The sequence below is a fragment of the Carcharodon carcharias genome, chromosome 8 (assembly GCF_017639515.1).
Source record: "Carcharodon carcharias isolate sCarCar2 chromosome 8, sCarCar2.pri, whole genome shotgun sequence".
NCBI classification, from domain to species: Eukaryota; Metazoa; Chordata; class Chondrichthyes; order Lamniformes; family Lamnidae; genus Carcharodon; species Carcharodon carcharias.
In genome coordinates, this window is record NC_054474.1 from 60,391,108 (window position 1) to 60,408,103 (window position 16,996).

Sequence of the window (16,996 nt, forward strand, 5' to 3'; positions counted from 1 at the left end):
GACACTAATACATTTAAAAATCAAAATAAATACAAACTACTCATTTTGAACAATGAGTTGCAATTTTAAGATAACAAAAGATATGCTCCACACCATGCTGTTTAAAAGTAACACTTTACAACAAGTAACCAAACCAGCTGTTTTCTCCCTAATGAATTTCTTATACCTATTTAGTCTGCTGACAAAGAACCTCCAAGAATTGTTTTCAAGCATTGAATACAGATGACACAGTTGAGATTCCTGAATGAGCAGATGTAACAAATTTGACAAAGCAGTATGGAACAAAGCACTGCATTGTATTCTAGACAGTAAACTTTAAACATTTGTAATTTTATTTCCATTGAAATGTCTTAAATGTCTATTTCAAAACAATTTTTGAAGCACATTTCAATATTGAACTACAGAATATATTTTTAATAATCTAATATAATGTACATTATGGTGTTTTAAGGATGGGTGCAAACTGTTGTGTTAGATTGGTTTTATTACAGCCTCTATGCATTTTTTTTTATAAAGTGCAGCATGTTGGTAGCAGGAAGCTTATATTTCTTGACCAGACTAAACCTCAATTGTTCAAAGGTGAAAGAGTGGGAGCTTGGCATTTCTCCACAGGGTGAATCAGACAGCAAGCCATCTAGGGCACAGATTAGCAAAGGTGAGGGGCAAAAGTTCACCTACTCAATGTCAAGACCTGTGACTTATGCATAGTGAAATAAAGTGCACATGGAAATGGAAGAGAATGTGAAACAAGGTTTGGAATCTTTGACTTTATCACAAATCCACTATATTTAACAGAGGATTCCTTTGCAACAGAGAGATCCAGTTATACTGTAGCCAACACAGCTCATATTGAAATATGTTTGGCACTTGTAACTCCTTAAAATTAAGTTCTCACCAGAAAGTTGAATTCTGAAGTTTTATTTCTGGAGTAAGTTTCAATCACTTTCATGTTTCAGTTATTAGAAAAGATGCACAAAGTAACTTCCTCTGTTTACCATTTTGCATTTTCCAGTTTCAGATGCTCCTGCACAAACACCAACAGTGTAGAAATTCACTTATTCCTTGCGTTTCATTGCAGTAGCTACCACACCCACCAAGATAGCAGCAACAGTGAAACCCTGGGCAAAGATACGTGCTCGCATTAACAGCTGTGATTGTCGAGTCTTGCCATGTTTAAAAGCGATCAAACCATAAGTAAGAGCACCTGCTGTGCCTAACATTCCTATAAAAGAAAACATTTCATTATTCATCTTAAGACATTTAAAACTATAGTCCAAGGGATTTCAAGCTTTAGTCTTTGTGCACATGGAGCCTTAGGAATTACACAAAGTTAAAATTATGTTCTAATGAATTTGCAGAAATGTCAAGTTGTTGACATGAACAGATCTTGATGTCCTATTTTAACTTAGACACCAATGAGGCAGCAGTGCTAAAATATATCCTTTGCAAATCTCCATTGTCATCTAATAAAAAGATGAATAACCACGTTGGAACTAGAACAGAATTGTCTGGCCTTTTTGAGGGCCATAGGTGGCTCTCAATTTTGCCACCTTGGCATTAGTTTACATTATATCAACAAGATATTACATTTTACTAGTTAAACATTGTGCACTAAATTCAAAGTTGGATTATAACCTTACAATTCAACTGTTTTCTCATGACAAAATTAAGTCACTTGGGCAAATGTGGAGTAATTAAGGAAAGCCAATATGGATTTGACAAAGGAAAATTGTGTTTGGCTGGTTTGATTGAGGTTTTTTGGCTTGAGATGGGGTTTATGATAATTATGCAGTTGATGTGGTATACATGGACTTCCAATAGGCATTTCATAAAGTGCCAGATGACAGGCTTGTCAACAAGTCGAAACTCATGAAATAAAGCAGACAGTGGCAGTATGGCTATGAAGTTGGTTGAGCAACAGAAAACAGAACAGTGGTGAATGATTGTTTTCTGGACTGGAGGAAGCTGCATGGCGGGGTTCCCCAAAGGTCGGTATTGGAACATAAATGTGGGCAGAGAAGAGGTGGAATATGTGAGTAGGCACAAATGAAATTGAATGCAGAGAAGCATGAAGTGATACATTATGGTAGGAAGAACAAAGAGAGGCAATATAAAAGAAAGGATACAATTGTTCTAAAGGGGTTGCAGGAGTAGAGACAGTTGGGGGTACATTTGCTTGCACAAAATGTTGGAGGTGACAGGTTGAGAAAGTGGTTAATAAAGCAGATGGGATTCTGGGCTTTATAAATAGAAACAAAAGCAAGGAAATCAAGGTGAACTTTTATAAAACACTGCTTCGGCCTCAATTGTAGTAGTGTCCAATTCTACATGCAACATTTTAGGATGAGAAGGCTATAAAGAGGGAGCAGAAAAGATTTGGAAGAATGGTTCCAGGGCTGAGGCACTTCAGTGATGTGGATAAATTGAAAAGGCTGGGACTGTTCTCCTTAGGGAAGGTTGAGAGAAGATTTAACAGAGATGTTCAAAATCATGAGGGATGTGGACATAGTATATAGAAAAGTTTCCATTGGTGGAAAATTGTGATGAGAACTAGAGAACATAGATTTAAGGTGATTAACAAAAGAACCAGAAGTAACATGAGAAGAAACCTTTTTTTACACAGCGACTGGTTAGTATCTGGAACACATTGCCTGAAAATGTGGTGGAGGCAGATTTAATCATGGGTTTCAAAAGGGAATTGGATAATTGCAAGGCTACCGCGAAAAGGCAGGGGATTGGGACTTGCTGAGCTGCTTGTGCAGAGAGCAAGCACAGACACGACAGACTGAATGGCCATGTTGTAACCATTCTATGATTCTACAACAAGTTTTGTGGATTGGGCACAGTGTGGCAGTAGGGCACTACAATCTGAGTTTGATCTCTACAAGCATTGTTGATATGTTATAATTTTCTTTTTGCTTAGTATACAACAGTACATTTTGGAACAACACACACTTAAAATCCCGATATAAACCAGAGCGTCACATAATACATTTTATAGCATCTGGATCTGTAGCATTACTGAATTTAACATCATTCATCACTATAGTTAAGTCGACCAATGTGATTAAATTAGACCAGTTTTTCCCGTCATATCTGTAGAATGATGATTTTGTTTGAGTAGCACCTAAGTTAGATTATTGACCTGTATAAGTTCGTATTTGAAGACTATTTTTCACTTATATGCGGTGAAAAAGAGAATCGCCAATACATTTAAAAAGTTGCGTAATTATTTTTCATTTTTTACAATTGGAACAGCAGTATTAGGGACACAATGAAAATAAACTCAATACCTAATGATCAGTATTCAACTTTGTTCTTAAAAATAAATTTGCTCTTTGGGGATCTTGATTAACTCCTTTCAGCATCGAAGCACCTTGAATAGGCGCTTTCCCCCCAAAGTCATGACCCGATAACTTGCACCTCCTCCCTCAGGGCCCACTCACCGATTGGCACGAACGGATTTTCCTTCGTTTTCCTTATAAACTTGTCTCGAAATCCTTCCTCCTTGGGTCTGGCCAGTGGGGCAAAGCCCTCGATATCCGGAGGCTTCGTTAAATCGAGCACCGAAGCAGCAGAAAACCGTTTCATCGACATCTTCTTCCGCCGAGCTATGACACGTGACCGGAACCGAAAAGAGGGCGGGGCTTCTGCCGTGACTGACACCCACCCCACATCGCGGCTCATTCTAAAAGGCGGGGCCTCGATCTGTGATTGACATCGAACCAATCCTCTGATCATTCTAAAGGGCGAGGCCTCGGCCTCGGCCTGTGATTGATAGCTAATCGCATCTATCATTCTAAAAGGTGGAGCCTCGGCCTGTGATTGACAGCTAACCATCCTTTATCATCTTATTATCTTAATCGGAACTATTTTAAATGAATTATTTAATCTAAAAATCTTTTCAGAAGATAATTGATTAGATTTGTCGTCGAAAGATTATTTTTATTGTTAATAAAACGGAATCCTGGAACTGACTGGGGGAGGGTCAGCGGCAGAGGTCAGAGTTGAGGCAGGGTGAGACACGCGGCTGAGCTCGAGCGCACATTTGTTGGAAAATGCCGAAAGCTAAAGGGAAAAGCAGGAGGAAGAAGTATGATTACAAATCTGATCGGAAAAAGCTCAAACGTAAGATGCTGAAGAAAACAGCTCCGCGGATCGAGTGGTGAGTATAAGGGTGGTCGGGGTTCGGGGCCTCCAGTCTGTGTTCAGTAAGGAAGCTGCTCTGACACGGGTTCCCCTTCGCTGAGGAACCTTTTCCAAAGTGCTGGAAACTTCCATCTGTCGGAAAATAACGATGACTACGGATAGTTTATTTAATCGCCGGGTAATAGTTTTATTTTTTTATCCTTACCCCCTCCCTCTTTTTTTTGTGGGTGGGGGTGGGGTTGCCTGTAACCAACTCTCAAGACTTGCTCTTGATTCCTTTGGCTCCTGTCGCTGTATTAACATTGTTTCAGACGGCAGCATCCTCGCTTGAGTGTCAGGTGAGTGATTTGCCTCAGTGCAGTACTAAGAGAGTACTACATTGTCACAGGTGCCATATTTGAATCAGATGGTTTTTTTTTGAAAAGCAAGACATTCTCCAGTGTCCTATCCAACATTCAGTTTTCATCGCAGACCAGCAAACATTTAGCACGAGGGGAGGGATGGAATAAAGCGATAAGTTGATTAGGTGAGATGAAGTAAACATTGCGAGGAGGTTCACGTGGAACGAATTTGCTATAAATTCAATCTAAAATCCATTAACTGGTCATTAGTTCTATTTTTGGGCAGAGTTCCTATTGAAACCACTGTCGGCCAATGAGTTGGAAGTGAGACAGTACTTACGACTGGACCCACAACAAACAGTCCAATTTACAGAAAACAACTCAGCGAATGGAGTCTATTTAAAAAGCCTCTACAGCAAACAGAGCTCATGACCAAAGTAGGGTGGTTAGGTCTCTCAATAAAAGTAGTGTGATTTTCGAGTAAAATGCAGTTAATGTGTCTAAAATCAATCCCAGCTATTGACTAGGGTATGAACTAATCATCTCCATTCTGGCTGGGAATAATGATGTTACTATATGTAACCTATCTCTATGCAAATTGGCAATTGCATTGCTTACAAAACAACAGTGACTACATTTCAAGCAGTAATTGGTTGTGGAGTAGTTTGGAATACCTTGAAGGCATGTAAGGTTCTTTATGAAAAATTCAAGTCTGTATTTTTTCTTTCAATTAGTCCACAGGATGGGAAGGTATGAAATAAAAGACAAATTTGAGTGGTTTTGAATCATATGAACAAGGAGTAGACCATTTAGCTCCTCGAGCTTGCTCTGCTATTTAATAGGAGTATGGTTGATCTGATAGTAACCTCAAATCTGCTTCCTGCCTACCCCTGATAATCTATCACCCCTTTGCTTACCAAGAATCTATCCATCTCTGCCTTAAAAATATTCAAATACTCTGCTTCCGTTGCCTTTTCAGGAAGAGAGTTCCAAAGATCCATGACCCTCTGAGGGGAAAAGAATTTGCCTCATCTCTGTTTTAAATGGGCGACCCCTTATTTTGAAGCAGTGACCTCCTAGTTCTAGATTCTTCCACATGAGGAAACATCCTCTCTCCATCCACCCTTCCAAGACCCTCAGGATCTTATCTGGTTCAATTGCCTCTTACTCTTCTAAACTCCAGCAGATACAAAACAAAAACAGAATTACCTGGAAAAACTCAGCAGGTCTGGCAGCATCGGTGGAGAAGAAAAGAGTTGACGTTTCGAGTCCTCATGACCCCTTCGACAGAACTTGAGTGAATCCAAGAAAGGGGTGAAATATAAGCTGGTTTGGGGGGGGGTGGTTTGGGTGGGGTTAGAGAAGTGGAGGGGTTTGGTGTGGTTGTAGGGACAAACAAGCAGTGATAGATAGAAGCAGATCATCAAAAGATGTCACAGACAACAGAACAAAAGAACACAGGTGTTAAAGTTGGTGATATTATCTAAACGAATGTGCTAATTAAGAATGGATGGTAGGGCACTCAAGGTATAGCTCTAGTGGGGGTGGGGGGAGCATAAAAGATTTAAAAATAATGGAAATAGGTGGGAAAAGATAAATATATATAATTTATTGGAAAAAACAAAAGGAAGGGGGAAGAAACAGAAAGGGGTGGGGATGGAGGAGGGAGCTCAAGACCTAAAGTTGTTGAATTCAATATTCGTGTTGTTGAATTCAATGTTCGTGTTGTTGTCTGGCGCACTGACCTCTACCTCGCGGAGGCTGAGCGTCAACTCGCAGACACTTCCTCCTACCTCTCCCTGGACCATGACCCCACCACTGAACATCAAGCCATTGTTTCCAGGACTGTCACTGACCTGATCTCCTCCCACAGCTTCCAACCTGATAGTTGCCCAACCTCGGATGGCCCGCTTCTACCTCCTACCCAAAATCCACAAACAGAACTGTCCCGGTAGACCGATCGTCTCAGCTTGCTCCTGCCCCACAGAACTCATTTCTCGTTATCTTGACTCCCTTCTCTCTCCCCTTGTCCAGTCCCTTCCCACCTACATCCGTGATTCCTCTGACACCTTACGTCACATCAACAATTTCCAGTTCCCTGACCCCAACCGCTTCCTCTTCACCATGGACGTCCAATCCCTCTACACCTCCATCCCCCACCAGGATGGTCTGAGGGCCCTTAGCTTCTTCCTCAAACAGAGACCCAAACAATCCCCATCCACCACTACTCTCCTCCATCTGGCTGAACTTGTTCTCATACTGAACAACTCCTCTCACTTCCTCCAAATAAAAGGTGTGGCTATGGGTACCTGCATGGGCCCCAGCTATGCCTGTCTCTTTATGGGGTATGTGGAACATTCCTTGTTGCAGTCCTACTCTGGCCCCCTTCCACAACTCTTTCTCCGATACATCGATGATTACTTCGGTGCTGCTTCATGCTCTCGTCGGGACTTGGAAAATTTATTAATTTTGCTTCCAATCTCCACCCCTCATCATTTTCACGTGGTCCATCTCTGACACTTCCCTTCCCTTCCTTGACCTCTCTGTCTCAATCTCTGGTGATAGACTGTCCACCAATATCCATTACAAACCTACTGACTCCCACAGCTACCTCGACTACCGCTCCTCACACCCCACTTCCTGTAAGGACTCCATCCCATTCTCTCAGTTCCTTCGCCACCGTCGCATCTGTTCCGATGATGCCACCTTCAAAAACAGTTCCTCTGACATGTCCTCCTTTCTTCCTTAACCGAGGTTTTCCACCCACGGTCGTTGACAGGGCCCTCAACCGTGTCCGGCCCATCTCCCGCTCATCCGCCCTCATGCCTTCTCCCTCCCAGAAACATGATGGGGTCCCCCTTGTCCTCACATCACCCCACCAGCCTCCGCGTTCAAAGGTTCATCCTCCGCCATTTCCGCCAACTCCAGCATGATGCCACCACCAAACACATCTTCCCTTCACCCCCCCCCCCCCCATCGGCATCCTGTAGGGATCATTCCCTCCGGGACACCCTGGTCCACTCCACCATCACCCCCTACTCCTCAACCCCCTCCTATGATACCACCCCATGCCCACGCAAAAGATGTAACACCTGCCCCTTCACTTCCTCTTTCCTCACTGTCCAAGGGCCCAAACATTCCTTTCAAGTGAAGCAGCATTTCACTTGCATTTCCCCCAACTTAGTCTACTGCATTCGTTGCTCCCAATGTGGTCTCCTCTACATTAGAAAGACCAAACCTAAACTGGGCGACTGCTTTGCAGAACACCTGCGGTCTGTCCGCAAGAATGACCCAAACCTCCCTGTCGCTTGCCATTTTAACACTCCACCCTGTTCTCTTGCCCACATGTCTGTCCTTGGCTTGCTGCATTGTTCCAGTGAAGCCCAACGCAAACTGGAGGAATAACACCTCATCTTCCGACTAGGCACTTTACAGCCTTCTGGACTGAATATTGAATTCAACAACTTTAGGTTTTGAGCTCCCTCCTCCATCCCCACCCACTTTCTGTTTCTTCCCCCTTCCTTTTGTTTTTTCCAATAAATTATATAGATTTTTCTTTTCTGACCTATTTCCATTATTTTTAAATATTTTTAAATCTTTTATGCTCCCCCTACCCCCACTAGAGCTATACCTTGAGTGCCCTACCATCCATTCTTAATTAGCACATTCTTTTAGATAATATCACCAATTTTAACACCTATGTGTTCTTTTGTTCTGTTGTCTGTGACATCTTTTGATGATCTGCTTCTACCACTGCTTGTTTGTCCCTACAACCACACCAACACCCTACACTACCTCCCCCCCCCCCCCCCCACACACACACACACACACCTTAAACCAGTTTATATTTCACCCCTTTCTTGGATTCACTCAAGTTCTATCGAAGGGTCATGAGGACTTGAAATGTCAATTCTTTTCTTCTCCGCCGATGCTGCCAGACCTGCTGAGTTTTTCCAGGTAATTCTGTTTTTGTTTTGGATTTCCAGCATCCGCAGTTTTTTTTGTTTTTATCCCAGCAGATACAAGCCTAGTCTGTCCCACCTTTCCTCATAAGACAATCTGCCCATACCAAGTATTTGTTAAATCAGAGGAAGAAAGGGGTAGTTGTGAAAACACTTCTTTAACATGGCAAAGGACCAAGAGTGGTGTACCTGATAGATAATTCTGAAGGCCATATCCACTAAACCATTATGGCACAGAATGGTTAAAAAGGCTGAGGACAAAAACAGCTGACAACTTTGCAGATGACACCAGTAGATAAATGACAGAGTGAGATCTGCACAGATTAGGAAGGTGGACTGATGATGGCAAATGCCATTTAATGTGCACAACAAGATCATTAAACTAGAATCAGGAAATAAATCATAGTAAACTAAGTTAAATACTTCTAGGTTACAGAAAACGTCAGAAGAGAGGATCCATGGATATTGGTGCATTGCTTACCAAAGCCTACAACACAGTGAGGTACTAGGGCTAAATGGATTGTGGTTTGAATAGCCAGGTGATAGAAGTGATATAAGACATGGGTATGTTTGCATTTGGGATAAAGAAAAAACTTGCATTTATGTAGCTCCTTTCACAACTTTAGACACCTCACAACCAATGAAGCACTTTTGAAGTGTAGTTACTGTTGTAACTCTTTCGAGTACAAACACGTTTCTATCTGTTTCAGATGAAGTTACATTGTTTCATAGTTTGCCATTGTGAGATTTGAACTCTTGATCTTGGGGGTTACAAACCCAGTACCATAACCACTTGGCTATTTAGGCCAAGCCTATAAGAGTAACTCTTTTGAGTACAAACACGTTTTCATCTGTTCCTATTCAGATGAAGTTACATTGTTTCATAGTTTGCCATTGTGAGATTTGAACTCTTGATCTTGGGGTTACAAACCCAGTACCATAACCACTTGGCTAGGAAACATGGTAGCCAATCTGCACACAGGAAAGATATACAAACAGCAATGAGAAAACGACCAGATAATCTGTTACGTTGGATGAATGATATATATTGACCAGGACACCAGGGAGAACTTCTGTTGCTCATTGAGATGGAATTTTGAATTCTTGGATATTCCAGAGAATGAAGATGGGACCTTAGTTTAATGTGTCATCTAAAAACAGCACTTCCAATTGCGTAGCACTCCCTCAATACTGCAGTTGAGCATCAGCCTAAATTTTGTGCTCCAACCTCACTTTATTACAGCAAGAATATCCACACACTGGAGGCAGTGCAGAATTGGGCAACTAAACTGATATCTAACTGGTATGAGTGATAAAGGGAGGTTGTGGAATTTTGTACTTTGGATAAAATGCTTACATAAGATTTATTCAAGATTCCTAAAGGAACAGAAAAATTGATTAATACATTCAATATTGGCACCAATTCCGTGGGATACAGACTAAAGCTTAGAAGATGAAGGTACACAGATATTTAGATTTAACTATCTGACGTAGAAAGTGGTGAATGTCTGTATTTGACTAGCAAGGGAGGTAGTATAGGCAGAACTACTTCTTGAGTGCTCTGCCTGAAGTAGGCCTTGGAGATTATCTTCTGAACCATAGCTAAGTGTTGTGATTTTTTTTTAACCACAGGTAGGGTGGGGAGACAGGTCCTGAGTCAAAACGGGGATAGAACCCTATGCTGTTAGCATTAATCTAATCCATGCACAGTCATCTAGCTGACTTAGATAACCAGGCCCCTTAAAGGCAGGTATTATGGGGAAATATTTAAGGAAAAATTGCACAGATATTTGAGGAAGCAGTCAATTTGTTTTTTTTTATTCATTCACAGGATTTGGGCTTCGCTGACTGGACATTCATTTATTGCCCACCCCTAGTTCCCCTTGAAAGATGGCCAAATAAACTCCAGAGTACTTTCTGGCCCTGTACTTTCCTAGTACGATTGGTGAAATATTTTGTTTTCAATAAATTTTAAAAATAGTTCACTCGTAGTTATCCTGTTGTCATGTTTATTTGCAGTAGTCACTAAATTGTGTTGGAATGTACCAGGTATTTTTTTTGACATGTTATACAAATGGTGTCTTAATGTTTAATAACTGAGCAAAGTGTTTAATTGAAGATTTGATTTTTTTTTTTAAGTACACAAATAAGAAAAGCATGGAATATCAAGAAAACAGTTGCTCAGAATTTAGCTGACATGGGTTTGGCATCTGATCCAAACCATGCAATTCCGATTAAGAACAACAAGGTATGTACAACCGTGATTCTGTATTAATGCTAAAGTCTTGTCTATTTACTGGTAAACTGAAATCTTTGTAGTGAGTGTGACGTAGAAGATGGACAGTATTTCATGATGCATGATGATCTGACTGCATGATTTGCATAGTGATTTATTACCTGTTCCTAAAATGAAGAAAATCTAGCTCACATCCTCCTGCTTATGTTGTTAATTTGTGGGTCCCTGACACTGAGGGAGTTCTACAGTATGAATATGGGAATAAAATCAGGATGCTGTTGCTACAGTAGAGGAGATGATGAGGGACCTGTTTTAAAGGAGCAGATACATGCTGAAGGCCTGAGCCAAGACAAGGGCCTACAGCAGCTGAATGTTTAATGGAGGTACTTCACAGCAGTTACTGCTATTTCCCAGGGCCTACTGCTATCTCTACATGGCAGCCCTGTGAATTGGCTATAATACAGGGGGCAAGTTAATTCAGGACCTGGGTCTTTATGCTGCCACCTTTTATATAGAACAAGAGGCCATTTATGTTGTCAATATGAGCAGCAGGTCGGGAAATACAGATTAGGCATTAAGCAGCGGTAGGCCTGACTGTCGGCTATTTTCTTTCTTCCTTTGGAGATAGACAGATTTTTAATTAGTAATGGGTTGAAAGGTTATGGGGAGAGAGTGGGAAATTGGAGTTGAGGCCAAAATGAGATCAGCCATGATTGTAATGAATGGTGGGGCAGGCTCGAGCGGCTGAATTGCCTACTCCTGCTCCTAGTTCTTATGTTCCTTTGGTATTCTGCCAACATTGCAGAGGAAAATCCTGGTCCAGGTTTCTATAGAAAGATATGAAGTGGATGACCCGGATGGTTTCCCTCATCGTATTCTTTTGATCAGCCCTGTTGTTGAAAATGTTGCAAAAAAACCCACTTGTTTTTAAACTAGCTTTTCCTTTTCATGGAGGCAAAGGTATACCTGCTATGCTGAAAAGTAATGGAATAATCCCACGTTCCATGGGCTTCAGTGATTGCTGTTTGGTTCACAGGTTATGTTAAATTTTAAAAAATGGCTGCTTCCAATGCAGTTACCTTTGTGTGGAAAGACAGATGAGTGAATAATCAAGATTTTTTTTGACTATTTCAAGCCAAATCACATGGGTGCATGTGGAAGATTTGTACTTTTTCTTGTCAGCCTCTTCATTTATGATACATCATAAGACTGGTGTGGGATATTAATTGACTGAAGCTGGACTTGGGCCTCAACTGAAAAGCATGCATTTTAGATCAGGGCTTAAAATTCTAAATTTATTAATGTGTCTCTGTGAAAAGGCTTGTCTTTAACATAGCTCTATTGATACTTAATTCTGAGTGCAGCTAATCTGACTTTCTCCTTGATTTTTGAACTGAGCTACTGTTACTGTTGCCTTGGTTCAATTGGTAACACTTCTGCCTTTGGATTAAAATACTACTTAAGGACTTGTAATAAATCTAGGCTCACCTTTTGGCCTGTTGTCCAGGAAGTGCTGCTTTGTCAGAAATGCTGTCTGTTAGGTGAGACCTCAAATCACACTTGCCTGTTCAGGTGGATATTCAAAGACTCATGGCACAATTCGAAGAACCTCAGAATTCTTTTGACCTGTCCAAAATTCTTACATTAGCAAACATCACCTAAAACAAATAATTGGTAATTTATTTCATTTTTGTTTGAGGGACAGTCTTGTGTGCAAAATAGCTGCAACATTCACCTATGCTAGTGTGTTCAACTTGCACCTTCAATACCTTAGCACCTTGTGTGTGCTTGTTTGTTACTTCCTAGTTTGTCCTGTTTGAATTTTGTGAGCCTGGAAGTTTGCACAGGCCTGTTTCTGACCTATGTCTCATTGTTGCATGCGTCTCAATTCAGCACCAAGATTTATTTTGGTACCTGCAGCTTAATATATACACATTAATGGAAATATGATTTAAATTTTTTTGCGTGACTTGAGGTTCAATGGTACATGCTTATGTGTCTTGTGATTGCACTGCACTTCAAAGCAATTCAGTCTATGTGAAGTGTCTTGTGATTTCTTTGAAGTGTGATGAGGAAATGTATAAACTAGCTTATTTTCTATTACATATCTACAAAATAACTTCTACAAATTATTTGAACTTAAAGTAAGTTGAATTTCAGTTTTTACTTTAAATCTAAGATTTTGGGTGATAGACTTTGAACAATTGTGATGATGTGGAATTCTGACATTTAACATTTTTATGGTATTACTTTCTTTTCACTTGGACACAGCATGAGATACTTAATTAGGTTTGGGTATGTCATTACTGCACCACCATTCTCCATTCTCAGTATACAGTACAAGAAGTGGAGACTGTTGAGAGTATTACAAGAACAAATCCATACAGCTGCAATGCAAAGGAAGATGGTTATGGTTGTTGGAAGGTCAATCACCTTAGTCCTGGAACATCACTTCAGGAGTTCTCAAGGTAGTGTCCTAGGTCCAACCATCTTCAGTTGCTTCATCAATGACCTTCCCTCCATCATAAAATCGGAAGCGTGTATGTCTGCTGATAATTCATAATGTTCAGCAGCATTCACAATTCTACAGATACTGAAGCAGTCTGTGTATATATAGAGCAAGACCTGGACAATATTCATGCTTGGGCTGTTAAGTGGCAAATAACATTCGCACTACATAAGTGCCAGGTAATCTCCAACAAGAAAAAAACTAACCATTTCCCCATGACATTCATTGGCATTACCATCACTGAATCCCCCACTACCAAGATCCTGAGGAACCATTGACTGAAGCTGAACTGCATAAACTATATAAATACTGTGGCTACAAAACCAGGTCAGAGGCAGGGAATTCTGTAGGAAGTAACTCACCTCCTGACTCCTCAAAGCCTGTCCACAAGGCACAAGTCAAGAGTGTGATGGAATACACTACTTGCCTGGATGAATGCAGCTCCAATAAAACTAAAGCTTGACACCATCCAGGACAAAGCAGCTTGCTTGATTGGCACTCTATCCACCACCTTAAACATTCACACCCTCCACACCAATGCACAGTGGCAGGAGTGGATGCCTTTTACAAGATGCCCTGCAGCAACTCACCAAGGCTCTTTCGACAGCACCTTCTAAACCCGCCACCTCTACAGCCTAGAAAGATAAGGGCAGCAGATGCATGGGAACACCACCACCTGCAAATGCCCCTTCAAGCCACGTACTATCTTGACTTGGAAAAATATCGCCATTTCTTCACTGTTATGGGGTCAAAATCCTGGAACTCCCTCCCTGATAGCACTGGATGTTCCTACACTGCATGACTGCTGTAGTTCAAGTAGCTCATCATCCCATCTTCTCGAGGGCAATTAGGGATAGACAATAAATGCTGGCCTAGCAACACCCACATCCTGTGGGGGGGAAAAAATAGAGACATATGGTTTTGGTCAAAAGCTGTCTTTCGTACTGTCTCAATGCATAAAGTGAGGAAAGAATTTTTGAATACATTCATTCAGCATTTCTGCACTTCTTTTGCAAAGTCTGTGTTTCACTAAAGTTATGCTCTGCTTATAGTGTTGTAGACAAATAATGGTAGATTGTGTAAATTATTCTTAGTTCCTGTATTTGTTTTACAGCAAATGAAAATGGAAACAGCCTCAAAAGATGGAAAACAAGTCATTATTAAACCATATGTCATTAAAGGTTTGTATCCAGTTGTCATTTCTTTTCATTTTACATACCCTTAGATCAGCATTTCTGTTTTTTAATATCACAGTTGTTAATGATTCCACCAGGGAGGCTGTGACCTATTCACGTGTATGGATTAGCAGAGGATGAGACTAATAGATCCAAGGAAATTTGTTTTATGTTTTGCTTAATTCATAACTTGTTCCTTTGATATATATATATTACTGAATAAATATACCTGGTAATAAGTGGCATTTAAATTGAAACATAAAGGAACCTATATATAAACAAATGGCCTTGTTTAATTTTATGAATGTGAAATTTTGTAAAGTGAAATATAAACTACTCCCAACTTTTCCTATTTCAGAGCTAGAGGCAGAGGCTAGCCTTCCAGAAGTAAAAAATACTACCCTCTCCAAAGAATTAATTGACTTTGTGCGACATATGGTTGAGAACTACAAGGACAATTACAAGGTATGGAATATCTAAAAATAAGTTTCATGTAACATTGCTCAGCTTTCAGAAGGTAGAGTTGGCAGGATACAAAACTGAGCAACAAAATGTTAAACAATTGCTCCTTCACAGAAGCAAGGGACTATTGTCTGAGTGGTGAGATATAAATTTCTTAATAAAAAATGAAATCAAAGATAGATGAGACTAAAACTAGTCAATTCTAGGACTAGAAGATTAAGTAGTTATCCACAATCTTTGGAACTTAGATATCTATTGTTATTCATGCACCAGTTTTTATTTTTCACTATTACTTGTGGCCTTAAGTTCTATGAGAAATGAAATGACGATTGACATTTCCAGAAATATTTGAGGAAAAAAGAGAGGCTGATAAAGTTAGAATGTGAAGCAGTAGTGTTTGAGTATTTTATTGTACTATTTGGCAATAACTGTAATTTGTAATATTGTAAACCTCAGTAGCCAAATAGTTATCAGGAATTCAGTAAAACATCCTAGTGCATATGACCAAACTGGGTGGGCAATGCATGCCACTTTGCTATTACAGGTGAGTCTTTTCAGAATTAGAAATGTTTGAACTGAATTGCATTATAGAAAACTTTTTTAAAAGGAGGACTTAACTGGAAATTTAGTTTTGTCACTTGCAAAAACATTCTGCAATTAACTTGATAATAATTACTCTGAAGGAGTAGGTGGACAGATCCAAGCGTGATTTGATGAGGCACACTGCCACTGCAATAGTCTGGGCTGGGCAAATGTTGAAATGAACAGTGTAGCCAAGCAGGAGATTTCATTTAGGAGGTTGATGTCATTCCCCCTCATCTAGGTTTCCTTCAAGGCCATGATGTCAATGCAGTCATCCACATTGAGCTCCTGCATGGCAGGGGACTTTGTTCACAAGTGAACAGAGATTCTGGAATGAGATGGGTGATGATAGGTGACCCACTGGGGGATTTCACACACTGTCAGCATTAGGAGGGATGAGTGGAACAGTGAGATTGGCAAAATAGGTGGGAAGGTCAAAGAGAGTAGGATGGGCAGTTGGGGGTTGCTGCTCCCAAGTAGGTAATTAAGAGTGCCTCATTGGCTCTGCTGGCATCCTCCAAATGATCCATTAAAGGAAACTAGGCTTATCTAAGAAGGAGCCAAGCTTGGCATGGTGGCAGAAGTGTAAGAAGGCTGAGGAGCAATGAAGGTTTGGGTTTGGTATTTGGGAGGGCAAGGTACTAGACTACTTATGCACAGATTTACAATCACAATGTTGTTTTTAAAATTGGTACCATTGAATATGTGCTTTTCATTTTTCATTTAGGCAATGGCCAGAGACGAGAGAAATTATTACCAGGACACACCAAATCAGATCAAGAATAAAATTGCGTCTTACAAACGTTTTTATCCAAGTGAATACAATGCTTTGGTAACTCCTTTGCAAGAGAAGATGGATTTATCTTGAGACCAGATTTTTTTTTAAATGGACTGTAGTATTCAAGAACTACATTATCAGCCTTGAGAACTAGATTTCTTCTGTAGTTCAGTTCTTGCATACCATTCCATTTTGTAAAGGGACTATTATGTATGTTTCCCTAATGGGCTACTGTAAATTTTGAGACAAGAGCTATTTGTGATTTTCTCCTCCTGGAAGTGAATGGTATGGCCTGCTAGTTGTCATTAAAATTGTGGATCTGAGATTGTTTTTTGATTAAGATTGAATGCTATGTTTAAAAGCAACTAGGTGTTGAATATGATGATTCTGAGGTTTACGTATGCACTTTGACAGTTCAGATTGTGTGTAGTATCAAACTATAGTAAAACACACATTTTATAACAATATTTGGGTAGTTTTTGCATCGGATTAGCAGAAAGCTTCATCTGTGGCCTGAGCTGGTAGTTGATGATAATTACCAACAATGGACAAGGTCAGGGAGAAGTGGGTATTGAAAATGTTCCTATTTCCTGGCTCATCTATTTAAACTCTTAAACAAATTGTAAACTTTAAACTAAATTTCATGTCTCTAAAGGATGATTTTGAAAAACAAAAGTAACATCTGCTTTAATCAGTATCATAAATTCCCTCCTAGCATTGAATACTAGGATCAATTTATACTTTAAAGGGTTTGATAGGATAGACAGAGATATTTCCAATTAGAAGGGACACCAGAACTGAA

At 40.2% G+C, this 16,996-nt stretch overlaps 2 protein-coding genes across 2 annotated transcripts; one reads left to right on the forward strand and one right to left on the reverse strand.

The window, feature by feature from the left end:
• Window positions 1–311: 311 nt before the first annotated feature.
• Window positions 312–3,645, reverse strand: higd2a (HIG1 hypoxia inducible domain family, member 2A). The gene is made up of 2 exons (XM_041194588.1): window positions 3,447–3,645; window positions 312–1,222 (listed from the first exon to the last, which is right to left on the reverse strand). The coding sequence occupies exons 1-2, from the start codon at window positions 3,595–3,597 to the stop codon at window positions 1,056–1,058; spliced, it is 318 nt and encodes a 105-aa protein (XP_041050522.1). The 5' UTR covers window positions 3,598–3,645; the 3' UTR covers window positions 312–1,055.
• A 330-nt stretch (window positions 3,646–3,975) lies between these two features.
• On the forward strand, window positions 3,976–16,517 carry nop16 (NOP16 nucleolar protein homolog (yeast)). The gene is made up of 5 exons (XM_041194578.1): window positions 3,976–4,165; window positions 10,592–10,700; window positions 14,312–14,378; window positions 14,731–14,837; window positions 16,144–16,517. The coding sequence occupies exons 1-5, from the start codon at window positions 4,059–4,061 to the stop codon at window positions 16,282–16,284; spliced, it is 531 nt and encodes a 176-aa protein (XP_041050512.1). The 5' UTR covers window positions 3,976–4,058; the 3' UTR covers window positions 16,285–16,517.
• The last annotated feature ends 479 nt before the right edge of the window (window positions 16,518–16,996 follow it).

Coding starts and splice junctions, on each gene's coding strand:
- higd2a (XM_041194588.1), bottom strand. CDS start 3,597: ATGTCGATGAAACGGTTTTCTGCTGCTTCGGTGCTCGATTTAACGAAG. Junction 1,223..3,446: donor AAATCCGTTCGTGCCAATCG/GTGAGTGGGCCC, acceptor TTTCTTTTATAG/GAATGTTAGGCACAGCAGGT.
- nop16 (XM_041194578.1), top strand. CDS start 4,059: ATGCCGAAAGCTAAAGGGAAAAGCAGGAGGAAGAAGTATGATTACAAA. Junction 10,701..14,311: donor TTCCGATTAAGAACAACAAG/GTATGTACAACC, acceptor TTTGTTTTACAG/CAAATGAAAATGGAAACAGC. Junction 14,379..14,730: donor TAAACCATATGTCATTAAAG/GTTTGTATCCAG, acceptor TTCCTATTTCAG/AGCTAGAGGCAGAGGCTAGC.